Source organism: Coffea arabica, chromosome 7e, assembly GCF_036785885.1.
Source record: "Coffea arabica cultivar ET-39 chromosome 7e, Coffea Arabica ET-39 HiFi, whole genome shotgun sequence".
NCBI classification, from domain to species: domain Eukaryota; kingdom Viridiplantae; phylum Streptophyta; class Magnoliopsida; order Gentianales; family Rubiaceae; genus Coffea; species Coffea arabica.
In genome coordinates, this window is record NC_092323.1 from 3,668,483 (window position 1) to 3,684,756 (window position 16,274).

Here is a 16,274-nt window from a genome sequence, read left to right on the forward strand (position 1 = left end):
CACTTTTAAGCCAACTTGCGTTTCCATCCACAAGAAAATGAAACCCCTTCCAGAAGGAGAAGGGATAGAAAAATAAAGAAATGGTTTTGCAAGACTTGAGTGTGGAAAAAGATTGGCGACTTTTTGAAAAGTGAGGATAAAGGATGTGTAAAGCAGAGTTGGAGGAGAGAGAGAGAGAGAGGCTGCCGAGGAATTGGGGAAAAATACGTGCTGACTCAGATTTAAAGCCCTCCCCACCCCCACCTTTCTATAAAGAATCAAATCAAAAGCAAGAAAGAGAAAGAGAAGATCTCAAAGCCACATAAAACTTGTGGTTGAGGTTTGCTTTTTCTTGCTGACGTGGCTTGCCCACCTGGGTTTAACCCAGCTTGCACGGAGTATCCCCCTCCTCAATTCCAATCTAATCGACTCGAGCCCAATTGCCTTTTGCCCCCCAGAGCCTGAGCAGAGCAGACCCCCAATGGTTGCGTTGGTTAGTGCGTGAGTGTGTGTTGTGGGTGCTGCATCAGATCTCTCCCTCAGGGACAGGGAGTGAGTAAGAGTGGATGTGGGACGACCCATTCCCATTATCATTTATCAACGGATTTAGCTTTGCTCCGTAACTCCTGTCTCTGCCTGTTGGTACTAGCAGTTGTTGTATTGCTATTATATTATTGGTATTATTATTAGTATTATCCAAAACCCCACAAATGTCGGAAGCAAAGGACCCAGCGATAAAGCTGTTTGGGAAGACGATACAGCTGCCGGAGGCTCCGGCTGCTGCGGCGGCTTCCGAATGCGGAGGAGATGCTTCAGCTCTATCTAATGATATTTCCGCTGATGATACTTTAGTTCAAGATCGTCCTTCTTCACCGGATTCTTTACCTGAAGACAGCAACCTGGATAGAAGTGGAGCGGAGGAAGAATCCGACAAGGTTCCTACTTGAATACTTCTTTATTTCGTAAATGACCCATTACTTGAATTTGTGAAAGGAATGATGGGTTCCATCTTCGTTTTCAGATGTTTTGGGTACGCAGTATACAGTTGACTTTCCGCGACCTTCTTTTATCTTTTATTCAGCTTCTGATTTGGGGTTTTTGGATAATATGATTCAATTTGAGTATTTTATTAACTTTTCCGGTAAGTGGGTATATTTTGGATTGGGGAAACTCGTCACTTTGATACCATCTTCTTCACGTTTCTAGTGGTTTTGCGGATTGAATTGACGTGTTTATCTCTATGAGCTGGTATACGTGCTCAAATTCAAGTGAATTTATTCTTTAGTCCTGAATGAAGGTTTGCTGGAATGAAAACTTTTTCAACCTTTAGAAGCAGTCTTTTTCAAGTTTTGTAGTTGCCTGCTGATGATGCTGCCAAAAATGGTTTCCTTGTGGAGTTTTGTCCCTGGACGGACGAGACTAGCTTGCCCTTGGTATTTTGGGGTTGACAGTTTATCTGCTCATCCAGTCCATAGAATTTAAGTGACGGTACTCTAAAGGACCGTTAGATTCTTCTCCTGTTTCTGTTAATTAATCTAATAATAGGAGCCTGAACCCTAGAGACTGGATCCATCAAGGATGCTTTCATGCTTTTATTTGTTCCTTCAAATTTCAATTCCGGGGCAAAGTTTCTGTTTACTATTATGTTGGAGCCCTTTATGCAACAAAATTAAGTAGGATAGGTTGGTGTATGAGTTTAAGGTACACTCGTCTCACTTATATGTTGTGTGTTTAATGTGATCTTTACAAATGATGAGAGCTAATAATCCAGTTTAGTAGACACTTCTGGGTACCATGTGGTATTTTCAGAATTTGTGAAGAACTTTGTAATCCAGCATATTCTATGCTTTATGTCTGCTGGATTTACTTCTTTAATTGTACCTACCACTACTTCCCAGCTGATTTAATTTTTTGTATGTTGTAATGTCTGCCATTGTTGTGTCATCTCACCAAAAATGCTTTAATTTGTGGATGCTCTATTTTTTAATGAATAAGCTAAAGTTGTTCCATCGAGGAATTTCGTGTAATTTGTCAAATGCTGGCAACATTATGGAGACGTTTAAGATTAGGTCCTTCAGTGCATAACAATCAGTTGTTAAAAAGATGTGTTTGAGATATTTTAGATGCAGAGTTCATATATATACTTTTATATTTAGCCACAATTATTTTGTGTAGTTACTCCTATGCTTCAGATTTGCTTAATTTTGTGAAGTGTATCACTTTTTACTTACCAGTGTTTTACTAATCGTGTTTCATAAGCAGTGGCAATAACAAGTTGTTTTTTATGCCGCTTATGTTGTCTTCATACTTAAGTAGATCTTTTTTAGATGCAGGACTTTTCAGGGGAAAAAGGAAATGATAGTAAAACAGAGGATGGAGCCCAATCCATGATGCCTGAAGAGTTAATAGATCCAACTTTGAGTTCACTCACAAAGGAGAGTTCAAAAGCACCATCAGTAGATAGTGAAGCTGCACCTGCAAAGGCTTCAAAAGCTGAAGATGAGCAGAATGAAACAAGTAACTCACAGGATAAGACGCTGAAGAAGCCAGACAAGATACTTCCTTGTCCTCGCTGTAATAGTATGGATACAAAGTTCTGTTATTATAACAATTACAACGTGAACCAGCCCCGACACTTCTGTAAGAATTGCCAGAGGTACTGGACTGCTGGCGGGACCATGAGAAATGTTCCTGTTGGTGCTGGTCGACGCAAGAACAAAAATTCAGTCTCACAATACAGACACATATCAGTGTCAGAAACTCTTCATAATTCCCAACCAGATCTTCCAAATGGAATACACCACCCTACGCTGAAGCCCAATGGTACCGTACTCACCTTTGGTTCAGATGCACCTTTGTGCGAGTCAATGGCTTCGGTTTTGAATATTGCTGAGAAAACGATGCAGAATTGTACCCGGAATGGCTTCCATAGACCAGAGGAGTTGAGAATACCAGTTCCTTATGGAACTGGAGGGAATGGAGATGAACACTTGAGTGGATCTTCTGTCACTACATTAAGTTCAAAGGATGAGGCTAGTAAAGATAGTTTGCCAGACAAGCAGATGCCTAATTGTCAGAGCATTTCTCCTCAGGTACCTTGCTTTCCAGGGGCTCCTTGGCCTCCTTACCCATGGAATTGCATTCCATGGGGCTCTTCAGTACCACCAGCTGCTTTTTGCCCTCCTGGGTTTCCTATGCAATTCTATCCTGCTGCTCCTTATTGGGGTTGTACTGTTCCGGGTACTTGGACTGTCCCTTGGCTTAGCCCACCACCTACATCCCAAAACCTCAATTCCCGGACTTCTGGTCCTAATTCCCCAACTTTGGGGAAGCACTCGAGGGATGATAGCATAATGAAACCTGTCGACAGCAAGAAAGAAGAGCCACAGAAAGAGAGTAATCCTGAAAAATGCTTGTGGGTTCCAAAAACTTTGCGCATTGATGACCCAGGAGAAGCTGCAAGGAGTTCTATATGGGCAACCTTGGGAATAAAAATTGATAAAGTTGATTCAGTTGGTGGAGCTGGTCTCTTCAAGGCCTTCCAACCGAAGGGGGATGAAAAGACACGTGTTTCAGAAACCTCTACTGTGTTGCAAGCCAATCCAGCAGCCTTATCCAGGTCCTTAAGTTTCCACGAGATGTTGTAAACCAATAGGCAGCAAACTTAACAAACATCTCGATACTGTGGCAACAGAAGACAGGATCTATTGGTTTATGCTAGTTTTACCACACATGTTGTTGCCCCTGACCAGATCTTGATGCAAGAGATCAGAAGCATACTTGATGATTAGAGTGTAGGAAGTTGCACTGTTTTGGATGTTGTATCAATTAGGTGGTTTTGTATCTAAGATGGCATGTTGAGTTCTTAGTCCATGTACATACTAATATATGACTTAGCGAGACAATCAGAGTGAGCTTGTGTATGTGCACTAATTTTGAAATAAAATCAAGCGTTTTTCTCTTGGCATTTTCTTTTAGAAATTGATATTGCGAATGCTGCTCCTCTATTGTTGAGGAGCTACCATCTTCTGGTCTTGAATATGCGCGGGTACTTTTTTCTTTTTCTATGAGCCATTTGTGCCTTTGGTGCTGAGTTATAAGATCTGTATAGTTTATCCTAGCATCCCAAGCAGTAGATTTCATAGGTTGGCCGGAGAAGTGTTGCTGTATCAGCTGATTTTAACAACGGTGCAACAATAGGGACCGGATACCGTTTTGACATTTTGGAATGATCCTAGATTATGTATAAAACTGAAAGAAGCTCCAAGAAAGGTTTATTGCCAGTTATCTTGGTTAGCCTAACTTGGTGCTTCCCACTGTGTTATGGAGACATGATCTTAGTAGCTGCACACCCTGTTGATAAGGTACAATACAAGCATAAGCTCTTCTTTATTTTGTTTTACTTGGGGGGCCGGGGAGGGGAGGGTTAATCATCTGGATGGTACGGTAGAACCTCTCACTCCTCTTGTGACGGAGTTAGAAGTTGTAGCCGCGATTTACCCGTCAGAAGATAAGACGGGGGACGGCCGGAGTCCCTGTAGAGATTGTCAAAACAAATTGGCAAGTTGAAGATACACGCGAGAGAGAAAGTTGAAGTTCACAAAATACATCTTGGAAGGGATCAGACACTATACTGTTGGAACGTAAAGGATTTACGTTAATCGTAGTACTTGCAACTGGCCGGCCCGTTCATTCATTGGCTACTACTACTACTTCTAGTGCCGCACGGTGCGTTTGCTCGTGGGACATTAAGCAGTCCGTGACACTTGGAATCGATGCGATCTTGCTAAAGTCAACGCTTACATTAATGATATTTGATCGTTCATCATCGGATGATGGCTGATTTACAGATTCTACTCCTACTGTCTTGGGAGTCTCTAATTAATATTGCACTTGGATTAGTTGGAAACAATAATATAATTCAGACTCAACTCAGATCTGCGAGCGTACCTCTGCATCCACCAATACAAGAATTTAATGTGTGTTGACTAGAGTTGTTCATGTGATGTGCCACCCACCCGAACGTGCAATTGTATTTAATCAGCATCACAGGTGTGTTATTACAATTTATTTGCTTAAATTAGCTTATAAGCCACCGACCCCCCTTTTTTTTTTTTTCCCTCTTTTGATTCTTCACTTCTCCGTACTCTTTTATCCTGCTTCGTTTGCTGTACAGGTCATTGAACCCGTTCCCAAATACGAAGCACAGCTCCTCCGGATCCGTCTTCTTTTCCCCTTTTCTTTTCTGATAAACTTTTTTGATATACTTATTTTTTTTGGAAAATGATCGGTTTCATCCTTCACATTTCACAAAAATATTCTTTTCATCCCTCACTTTTAAAATGAAGCAATTTCATCCTTGACATTTAAAAACTGAAATTATTACATCCCTGAACCCAAATTTCAATTTGAATCAAACCACCAATCAACCTGATTACAAATTTTGGAGGTGTAATTGGTAGATCACTTGGTTAACTCAACTTGATATTTATGTGAAATTTAATGAACCTAAAAATAAAAAATAAAAAATTATAACATTAAAAAGAAAGATTAATCTTTTCTACATTATCATTGTATACACTGACAGTTTTATGTACTGCCATATCATTTTAATTTTAATTTAAACGCCAAATTTTATATTTATGATACACATGTAGATTCGCAAGCGGATATACTAACGGTGCATGAAAAGATTTATAAAAAAAAAAACTCTACTATTTCAAGACAAAGAATGGCCTTTTATGTTATAATTTTTATTTTTTTGGTTTAATAAATGTCATGTGAATATGATGAAGTTGACCGAATGATCTATCAATTCTATTTTCAAAATTTATTACTAGGTTATTGGATGGTTTGATTCATATTGAAAATTAGGTTCAAGAATGTAATAGATTTAATTTTTAAATGTCAGGGACGAATTTGCTTCATTTTAAAAGTGAGGGACGAAAAGAATATTTTTGCGAAACGTGAGGGATGAAATAGGTCATTTTCCCTATTTTTTTCGACAGTTTTTTTGATGTACTTATATACAACATCGTTTGGGTAATAGCTCGGGTTAGCTCAATGATCAAGGAAGTTCTCCCCACTATCGGATTTGAATTCTGGCTCTGATGATTGGAGATGGAAAGGGTGTAAAAAAGGAATGGAAAGTATATATATTAAAAAAAATGGAAAAAAAAGAAGAAGGCTTGGATAATTAGAGCAGCCAAAAGTAAAAGGGCACCGGAAACGCCATCTCGAAGTAGACATTTTCCATCCTCCCATAAACTTGAGCATTAATTGGAATCATTGATTATTTCTTTCTTAAGCAGTTGCATTTTGAGGGAATTGTTACAGAAGAAGTAAAAATCAAGATCCAAGGGACACTATAATACTACTATATCTCGACGATTAAAATAAGAGTATTCCAACGCAGGGAACTGTTCCATCTATTAAGTTAAACTGGTATAAATTACTAATTTAATAGTAAGTTATATACACTATCACAATTGAATGAATGATACATAAGTAAATTTTGAATTTAGCGCTATCAAAATGTTAAATTAGAAAACCATCAAAATGTTGAACAAAAGAAAACCTAAACTCGATACATGTAGTCTAAGTAACTCGGCGATCAAGAAGTTTCGACACTTATTGGTGATCAAGAAGTTTGTACTGCAGGAAATTATCTAATACAATATTTAAATAAGAAATTACCTAATACAATACTTAAATAAGAAAATTGACAAAAACTATCCTTGGCCGAAAAAAAATTACTACTAAAGAAATTGCATGCCAACATTCAGTTTTTTTCCCTCCCAAAAAGATTTGACGAAACTGATCAATTTTTAGAAATTACACATTATACGTTTTATTTAAGTCGGTTAATGGGAATAAATCTTTGTACAATTGGTGTAGGAAACTACTTGCAAAAAAACAAAAACAAAAACCCCTTGAAAAGAGGGTCCGCAGAAGTGTCAGTACTTTCATCGCATCGGATCTGAGGCCAGTCTTACATTCTTCTGACACAGCATTCTCCATTCTTCGTTGTATCTTCTTACGTCCACAATTTCGGTAGCAGAGTAGAGCAAATAGCTGCTCATTTTCAGGGTTTGCGAAACAAGCAAGATCAATCATGAGATCCTCTTGCTTTCAGGCAATGCTCCTTGTGTCAGTTCTTCTAATTCTTTCTTCTACTCATGGTAATTAGTTCATGTTAACTACGTACAGACCATCAGTAATTATTAATCGGTATAAATTTGTTGATTTTCTGAAGCTTCGTTATTTACGCCGGCCGTTTGGTTTTATGCACAGGATCAGCCAGGAAAATGACGGTGGAGACTTATGGCTACCAAGATGCTGCTGCCCCTGTTTCACAACTTTCACTAAAGGTAATTTCAAATTCCCTTTTTCTGTTTTCGGTTAGAGATAAACTTTTGATCCTCTACAAAAAATATATATATTAAAAAAAAAAGTTTTTGGGGCAGCTTAAATGTTCGTTTTCTTCGATGCCTTCTCAGGAAAACGCAAGGGAGATTATCCAATTGGACTACGTTGAAGCAGGGCCAAACTATAACTCAAGAGGTGGCTATCCTTTCACTCCACTCCCACCACCCTCACCGGAGGACTGTTTTCTTTGCCTGTTTTTCTCCCTCTTTTTAGTTGGTTTTCCGGTCCGCAAGCTGGCATCTACTCGTGTTTTGTTGCATACGGTGTTTCTCTTGTTTACCGCATGGTTTTTAAAAAGAGACTGTGTGTTTTTGGGACGAACACCGGCTGTTTTTAACTTCTTCGATAAATATTACGGGTTTAAATGGTAGTTATTATGGGTTGCTGCCCCGGGCCCTTTTTTTTCTTTAATATTTTTTATTTTTTAAAATTTAATGTTCGACCAAAAAAAGGAAAAAAAAATAGGTAGACTAAATTAGGATTTTCGAGTGTCTATACTTATTATTATGGATTACTTGAATTCGAATTTGACCAATGTCATTTGTTGACGCTTGAGTTGGACTTGAGAAAAAAAAACAAACGAGCTGAGTTTCATTCCACAAAGTGAATTGAGTAAATCGAGCTCGATCCTAAACTTGAGTCAAATCAAGCTTAGTGTAGTGATAAAAATTATATTAATTGCCCTAAAAACAGTACTATTATTTGGCAATTGGGCAATACTATATGTAAGAAATGTATAAATGTAATAAGTACTCGATAAGATCGAGTAGCATTGTAAGGAGTACATCGAACTCAATTCATCTACCAACTCGGATTACTCTAGATTGACTTGAGTTTAGGTTTGACTGAATTTGATTGAACCTTTAACTGGGTTGGAGGACCAGCTATCTGTCTAGCAACAGCATTAAGGTTGAATTAAAAAAAACTACATTATCAATTGTAAAATATTTTCTGATTGCATTATAAATATTTTTTAATCATCTTTTTTGATCTTTTCAACTAATTTTTTTATCTCGCACTCATCATATAGAAAAAAGTATTACAGTAGTGTTATTTCAATTTTTTTTTAAAAAAAATCTCCTATCCAAACACATCAATATTTTTACCAACCGTAACCGTCTTAGTGTAACAATACTAGTTTTATTTTCTCTATACAAGCATCTACACAATATATAATGAGAGAGATCTGTTGTGTGATATTAACACGTAGTGTCATTTTTAGATTTGCTTTTATACCCTAAGTTGTGAAAGTACAATGATCCCAAGTAGGCCAAAAAAAGAAATCCTACAGTTTAATATGGTTTTTTAAAACAACCTTGATAGTGTTTTAGGCACACTCGATATATATACCAGAAATAAAAAATATATTATAAAAGTTAATTTTGATGATAAAAAATGAATAACAATTTGAAAAGAGAAAAGAAATAAGAAATTATGAAAAGAAGTCCGGATAACTGATAGGAGAATCCTTTTATAGATAATTAGTTTGCAATTATAGAGGGCGTGAAAAAATAAAGAAACTTTGTATAGACAATTGAAGAAGACTTATGGATGTTTGGATAGCAAAATTTTTCAAATAATATTTCTCTTGCATCATAAATATATTTTCTAACCCATTTTTTTATATTTTTAACCACATTTTTATCTTATATATATCATATCATAAAAAATATTACAGTAATTATTTTGAACAATACTCTATGCAAACAATAAATGATTATGGCATTAGATTGTAGTCGTACACACTCTGACACTGAGTTGCGAGTACTGGGCTATTCTAATGCAGGCCCATGATACGACTTAACATTTTCGTCAATTATCATGTAACCTGTCGTAAGGCCCATGGACTCGTCAGCTGGAATATCTGAAAGTCTAGTCCTTTCTGCTTTCAAAGAAGTCACGGACTCACGGCACAAGAGGCCGTCGAAATTGAATATTCATATTCTATTTTTTAGTGGTATTTAATTTAGGTTTTGTTTGATAACTTAGTTTAGCATTTAAATTTAATAAATTTACACCTTAATATGTTCAGATGCGTATGATAGTCAAAAATTAAGCTTATGAATAAACTAAGTTAACAATGATTGATAACGTATTCACTTATACATTCAAATATATTTGATTTAATACTTAACGATTCAATAATTTATTATATTCAAACTTAAAATCTCATATTTTAAACTTAAATTTTTAGAGTTCTTAGTTCAGGTTTTCTTGTGGAAATTCCTTTCAACTTCAATTAGTATTGGAACTCATCTCGCTTGAGCGGCTTGAAAGCCTAGGACCATTGTCAGAAATGAATTGAATCGTGCCGCTAGTAAATCATCACAAGATCCCAAGAAGCAATTTTTTTTTCCTTTTTTCTTTTTTGGAATTGTCTCCTGTATTCCAATGTATTCTTCTCATCGAAATTGTGGAGTCAAAAGACAAAGCATAATTATCGCTAGTACAAAGATAACAGTGCATAACGAACAAATTGTATGAAAGAATATAATATTTTTTTGATTCAATAAAATTCCCTCCTCGCCCAAGGAGGAGGAAAAAAAAAACTGTTGAACGGGTTTCTGGGTAAAGATTACAGACTGTAAACGGTAAAAGAAGAAAAATATTTCAGCAGAAACTGTTCTCCAAAAACTTGACGAACTCAATGAAATCGATTTTGTCATCCCCATCCTCATCAACCGCCCGGATCATTCTTCTGCAGTTCTCCAACTCTGATCCTTCTCTCAATCCCAGAGCGCATAAAAGTCTCTGCAACTCGTTTGCATCAATAAACCCGTCCTTATTTTGATCGAACACATCAAAAGTAGCCTTTACCTCATCCTCACTAGGTTCCTTCTCCTCGAACAAATTAAAGAGATCATTGCAATTCAATCTCTCCTCAACTATTCTCGCACCATCGTGATCATGATGCCCTAACAATCCTAGGCTTGTGAACACCAGTTTTACGTCTTCCCCGCATACGCTTTCATCATGTTTGTCGACTTTGAAGCCAGGCTGCTGCTGCTTCACCAAAAACTCAGAAACTTGATTCTTCTTCTGCTTCTTCTTCTTCTTCTTTTCCTCCCCAACAACTCCGGAGTTCTTTAATCCATCACTGGATTGCTCTTGAATGGAAGAAGTGGAAGACCTTGATCCCAAGAAAAAAGAGTAGATCTTGCCGTCCCAGTCAAGAATTATGTACATGCAAACTTGAAGGAATCCCAGAACTAAGACGAGAAGAGGGATTGTGTTATCTAGAGACATGTGCTCAATAGGCAAGTGGTTGAGGCCGCTATGCAGAGACATGGCTGATGATGGCTATGTAACTAAGGAACGATATACTTACTGATGCCTCTTTGAGCGTTGGCTTTTGAGATTGCGAAGTTGTTCTGTCATGGAGAAACTGGAAAGCAAATGAAGAAGTCTTGGTCCAAACTGGTGTGGGAATTAGGAGGGGGCTGGGGGGCCAATATATATTCCGTGGAAGGATGGGGGCTAGAAGGATGATGTTAATTTGAAAGTCGCCATCAAGAGCTGAAGTTGAAGGGGTGTGTCTTTTTTGGAAGGGGTGGGGAAGTTGCTGGTGAGATGCAGTTGTTGAAACTTGAAAGGTGGGAAGGAATTGGTAAGTGGGATCGAAGAAACCCGACGTCTTGACTTGTAGAAATAGTCACCATTTGAGGCAGGCGGGGAGGGAAGTTTCTTTGCTGTTGCCGAATACGGGTGGTGAAGAATTTTGGTAACACCTGTAAGTTTTTTAATGAGATATGGTGGGTTCGGCGGCTGGCGGGCCTGGCCTGTCTATTTCTTTACTTGCTTTTTGTAGTACCGGGGAAAAAATAATGCGTAATTGCTCGGAAGTAAAAGGGAAATGTGGCCAAACTTTTTTGTGATTACTTTGACCAAAGGGTGATTAGAAGAAATAGACATGAAGTTTCTTGAAATTGATATTTCCACAGAAATGTAAAAAGGAAGGACAGTGGAATTGAAAATTCCTGGCGGCCTTGTACTTTTCATTTGACTCGCCATCGTGTTTTTTTTTTTCCATGCAGGGTCATGTTTTGTGTGTCTCCACGACCCGGAATTTTACGCACAAGTGCTCTACTACTATCTTCCGTGGAATTTGGGAAGCAGGTGGCAACTTTTCCTCAAGTACTCAGCTTCTTCCGTAGGATTTCTTCGAACTCTCTTTTCCCACGTTTCTTGCATTATGGGAAGGGGCGGAGGAGGAGTTGGTCTTTGGTTGTACAATAATCTATGCTCAGAAGACTTTTAGTAGAATCAGAAAAGGAAGTTAAACAATTGCGACCGTGGTAAAACTGATGAGTTGAATCCGTTTCCTGATCTCCTTTTTTGACTATTTCCTTTGAATAATCAAAGTCGTTAGTTTTGTACGAGAAAAGGAAAAAAAATAAACATTTAATGCCCAGTCTGAAATAGAAAATCATTTTTTACTCTCTCAAATCAAAATTTGGAACAAGTGAATGAACGAGAGAAGCAACAGAGGAAATGGACTAAATCAAATTATATGGACTCTTTTTTTTTTCCTTTTTTTAAAGAGAGGGCTCAATCTTGTGAACTCCCACCTACAATCTCTCTCTCTTTCTCTCGAACCGTCCAATTCATCATTCCTTCTGAATAAAATGGACCCGTTGCTTAACTTTGTTATTGTTATTAGTGGTTGAAGCATACCCAATGCGTATGCAATCAATTAACAATTATTAATATTATTTTTTGTAAAAAAGTAGTTTAAAATGGTGTAATTGTTTTAGCATTTTAGCAAGGGTGGTAGTTTTTTTTTTGTTAAGGAAATGCTAGTTAATTCAATAGATATGGAGTGAATACATGAAGGTGGATAGTTAAAATAATCTAATTGTGTTTAGAAATAGGGATAAATTAGGTACTATATTAAATGACACAATTTATTTATATCAAACCCTTCATCCTCTTTTCGCTTTATCGCCAACATAGAAGATCGTAGCGATGGTGACAAATTAGTATTTAAGACATGCACGAATGTGTGTCCAATTAATAAAATAAATTTGTGCTAAACTTTTGAGTATATTTGAAATTATTTTCAAGAGAATGAATTTTATATTCTAATAGTAAATATGGCGGAAAATTTATTAAAATAAAAAAATATATATAAAAATAATTATGCGGTAGTAATTTATAGTCAAAATTGGTAGTTACTAGTAAAAATTAAGGTTCATTAAATAAGTTGAAAAACAAAATGATAAGAACACATATTAGTTGGAAGAATGATATGTTGGAAGTTAGAAATGAGTGGTTACCAATTGTAATTTAAGGAGAACGTAAAGTGACACAAAAAAGTTTACACCAACCATGCCCTACCCCTTTAGAATATAGTATAGATATAAATATACAAGACCAAAATACTTTTGACTAATTCTTGAACACAAGTAACAATTATAACCTAACAAATAACAATATTTCAGTGATTGCTAAATTGATTTAAACACAATTACACTATTCACTCAAATTTTTAGCAACAAATAGCCTGGAAATTTTATTAAAAAAAAATGTGTAAGCAATTGAAAATGCATATCTCAATGCTAATAGTAGTGCTTATTTTAACTTAATAAAATTATTGAGTGGAGTGGAATCATTTATTGTAATATTTTCCATATATTTTGTGTGAAATAAAATAATGATTGAAAAAATAAACGTGTAGTGAAAAAAAGTGTTTGAAAAATCTCAATTTTTTTTCTTACTTTTTTTGTTTTAAAAATTCTGCTTGTGGTGCATTTTAATTTTTTTTCCAAAGAAAAAGGGTGGAATTTGAAAAAGGAAGGAGATTTAAATCCAAAAACTCTACGTTCTCAAACATTCACCTTAACTAATAGGCCTTGCTTCACCTTAATTACTAGATCAAGGTTTCCTCAACTTATTTCTCTTTTCGAAAAATCATACAGAACGAACGAGTCGAATTTGTTAGGGCTACAACTCTTTTCCATTCAGATAGATAGAACTTCCAAATCGGGCCTTTTTGTTGCACGAAATAATGAGGGAAGATAATTTAGTCTTAAATGGGCTAAAGAGCTCTCCGCATCGGTTTGAAACACAAAGATGGGTATGATCCACTAGCGACAGATGGTTAAATGGGCTGTCCAGGTGGTTAACTAGCATTACAAGTGAAGCAAGCTCTTGGCTTTATACTATTCAACAATCCCCAGCTGGGCTGACACATAAAAACAATCCAATCCGAGAAGAATGTTTTATTTTCTCTCGGCGATCTTTTGAAGTTACTACTTTACTTACTAGCACAACTCTTGGATAAGCATTTATCAAATACTAGTATTAAGTGCACACATAATGTGTATGCAGTTTAGAAGTATTAGCTTTCATGAATATATTAATTTTGTTTTTACAAAATTAAATTTCATATAAATTCTTCATGGAAAAAATTGTAATTTATTAGTTATTTTTAAAAATATAGTTATAGTTAATTTGGCAGTTACAATATCTAAAAGAGTTATGGGAGATTATATTAGCAAATGTGATTAGATGATAAGGATAAAAATTATTTTTTTAAGGACAAAATTGAAAGTTCAAAAAATGACACAAAATGTCTACCTCAATTGCCTCCTCTCTCGTTTTATTGTTGTATAGATATTTTTTTTTTTTATATTTAACTCGTCAATCTCCAAATTGAACAGAAGAAAAAACTAGAGGACTTGCTTTTTGTCAGCCTAGCTACTGTTCCGCACCAATTTAGTTCACGCTTCTTCATATTCCAAAATGGCATTCAGGCTTTGAAGTTTGAAACCAAAAAAAAAAAAAATGTGAAATTTTTTTTTGAGTGCAAGATATTAAACAAACTAAATTAAGAAGTATCGTTCCAAAATAAATGTTATATAGACTCGATTTAAGAAGAACTAAAACAATTTTACTTTAGGTAAAAGCCAAGAATGAAAGACAAAACATTCTATCTTAATGTGGGGAGAGAGATTATAAGTAGGGTTCATGGGTTCAAAACCTTCAACTTAAAAAAAAAAAAAAAAAAAACTTAATGTGCTTGTGAAAATCTTTCACGATTTTTTTTTTTTTTTTTGCACTTGTTTTCACTTGACAATTAGGTTTTTAACCCCTTTTTAAAACCAATAAATTGCTCCGGAGTCTCTAGTAAGAGTGAAAAAAATCATGGAATAAGCTCTAATCTTCCTTCAAACCTGTTGAAAGCTATCCTTAAAAAAAAAAAAAACAGAAAAAATTGAAAGCTATCGTACTGGGGTTCCAGTAACATGTGACCCAAACCCATCGACAACATCCGCACACAGAGCCTGCCGACAGAGTTAAAAATGAAGACAATGACATCGTCCCCCACATTTGAAAACATCTATTATGGGTCCTGCCATCTTAAAAGCCCATAAATATGGACTTACAAAGGACGTTACTACATTCTCCAAATGTTTAGGTTCCTCCTAACCTACTGCTATTATCAAACAAAAAAAACCTCAAAAATTAGAGCAAGAGTTGGTCTGATATTTATTTATTTATTTTTGTCAATCGACAAAACCTACTTTTACTCCTATTCTAATCTATATTAGAGGAGGTTTCAATTGGGTCAGGGGATTATAAGAGGCGGATGATTCACCTCTAAATCAAAGGGGTACACTATTATACGCTCGACCTCCAACAAGTTGCATCTTAGACTTCACTTGATGGCCAACTCTAGGAGAGTTGATTAGTCGGGCTGATATAAACGAGGATCTAAGTTCCATTGCACATGCTTTTGTCCCTCAATTTAGGGCCACCAAATATTTGGTAACACATTTTTCAAAATATTGTTGGATATGTCCATTGCAACATTTTTGAAAAGATGACTTTTTCCCTCCTAATTTGACGGCTTTATGTATGTAAATTTTTTTTACCAATTTGTACATTTAAACCGTTTTTTTCTACCATGAGTAAAAGCTGCTTCTTCATAAAACAAATTATATGTTTTCTACAAACTATGGGTGTGTTTGGTTCACAGACTAGATGAGAGAGGATTACTTATTCTCGAATTATTCATCTTGGATTGAATCATTTTCGGATGAGTAATCTTGTTGTTCAGTATTTAGTAGTCTTTATATTAGATGGGATGTTTTAGTAAATAACCTTATCCTGTGTTTGGTTGGATATATGATGAGGTTGAATTACTTATTTAAAGACCAAAATGCCCTTTTTTTTAGCAAACCTACAATTAGAAGTGTTTGGGTTTTAGTAAGCCTAAACCTGGCTTGTAAATATACACACACATACACACATATACATAAAAATATATATAATAATTGATTTGAACACGAGCTTGATATTAGTGAATAACATACATATGTGAGCTTTGTGTGCTTTGAACTCGAACCAACATATAAATTTTTGTTTTGGATCGAGTTCGACCTTATTAAATGGGTTCACAAGTCTCAATTTACATGTCCAATTGTTTATTAATTAACTAGTAGGGGTAAAATAGTACAAAATCTACGTTTACTTTTAGTAGGGTAAATCAGTTTAAAATTTTAGTAGGGCCAAATTAGTTAAAAATTTAATTTATTAACAATAGGGGTAAATTAGTAAAAAAATTAGTGATTTCATTAAAATGGACAAATTAGTTCAATGAACATTTTTTTGTGGGTAGGGGCAAATTTATCTTAGTTATTTTATTAATATGGACAAACGAGTAAAAAGTTAGTTATGTTAATCGTATGGAACAATCAATCCAAAATTATAGTATATCATTGATATGGACAAATTAGTCCAAAATTAAATTTTTAAAATTTTTAAATTAGTATGGACTAATTCATCCAAAATTTTGTTATGTGATTAATGGAGGCAAATTAGTCCAAAATTTGGATAATGTTTTAGCAAGAGAGTAGGTTTAT

At 35.6% G+C, this 16,274-nt stretch overlaps 2 protein-coding genes and 1 long non-coding RNA gene across 4 annotated transcripts; 2 read left to right on the top strand and 1 right to left on the bottom strand.

Moving 5' to 3' along the window:
- Positions 1-256: 256 nt before the first annotated feature.
- On the top strand, positions 257-3,946 carry LOC113698999 (cyclic dof factor 1). Of its 2 annotated transcripts, none has more exons than XM_027219013.2 (2): positions 257-914; positions 2,307-3,946. In XM_027219013.2, the coding sequence occupies exons 1-2, from the start codon at positions 690-692 to the stop codon at positions 3,624-3,626; spliced, it is 1,545 nt and encodes a 514-aa protein (XP_027074814.1). In that variant the 5' UTR covers positions 257-689; the 3' UTR covers positions 3,627-3,946. The 2 variants fall into 2 exon arrangements, with proteins under 2 accessions (XP_027074814.1, XP_027074815.1); XM_027219014.2 differs by having other exon boundaries at positions 258-914; positions 2,313-3,946.
- Positions 3,947-6,916: 2,970 nt separating this feature from the next.
- LOC140011428 (uncharacterized) lies at positions 6,917-7,666 on the top strand. The gene is made up of 3 exons (XR_011818585.1): positions 6,917-7,160; positions 7,273-7,349; positions 7,479-7,666. It is a non-coding gene; the product is annotated as an uncharacterized lncRNA (long non-coding RNA).
- A 2,217-nt stretch (positions 7,667-9,883) lies between these two features.
- LOC140011429 (probable calcium-binding protein CML46) lies at positions 9,884-11,074 on the bottom strand. The gene has a single exon (XM_072060250.1). It carries the CDS (start codon positions 10,693-10,695, stop codon positions 10,018-10,020), a length of 678 nt encoding a protein of 225 aa, XP_071916351.1. The 5' UTR covers positions 10,696-11,074; the 3' UTR covers positions 9,884-10,017.
- Positions 11,075-16,274: the final 5,200 nt, after the last annotated feature.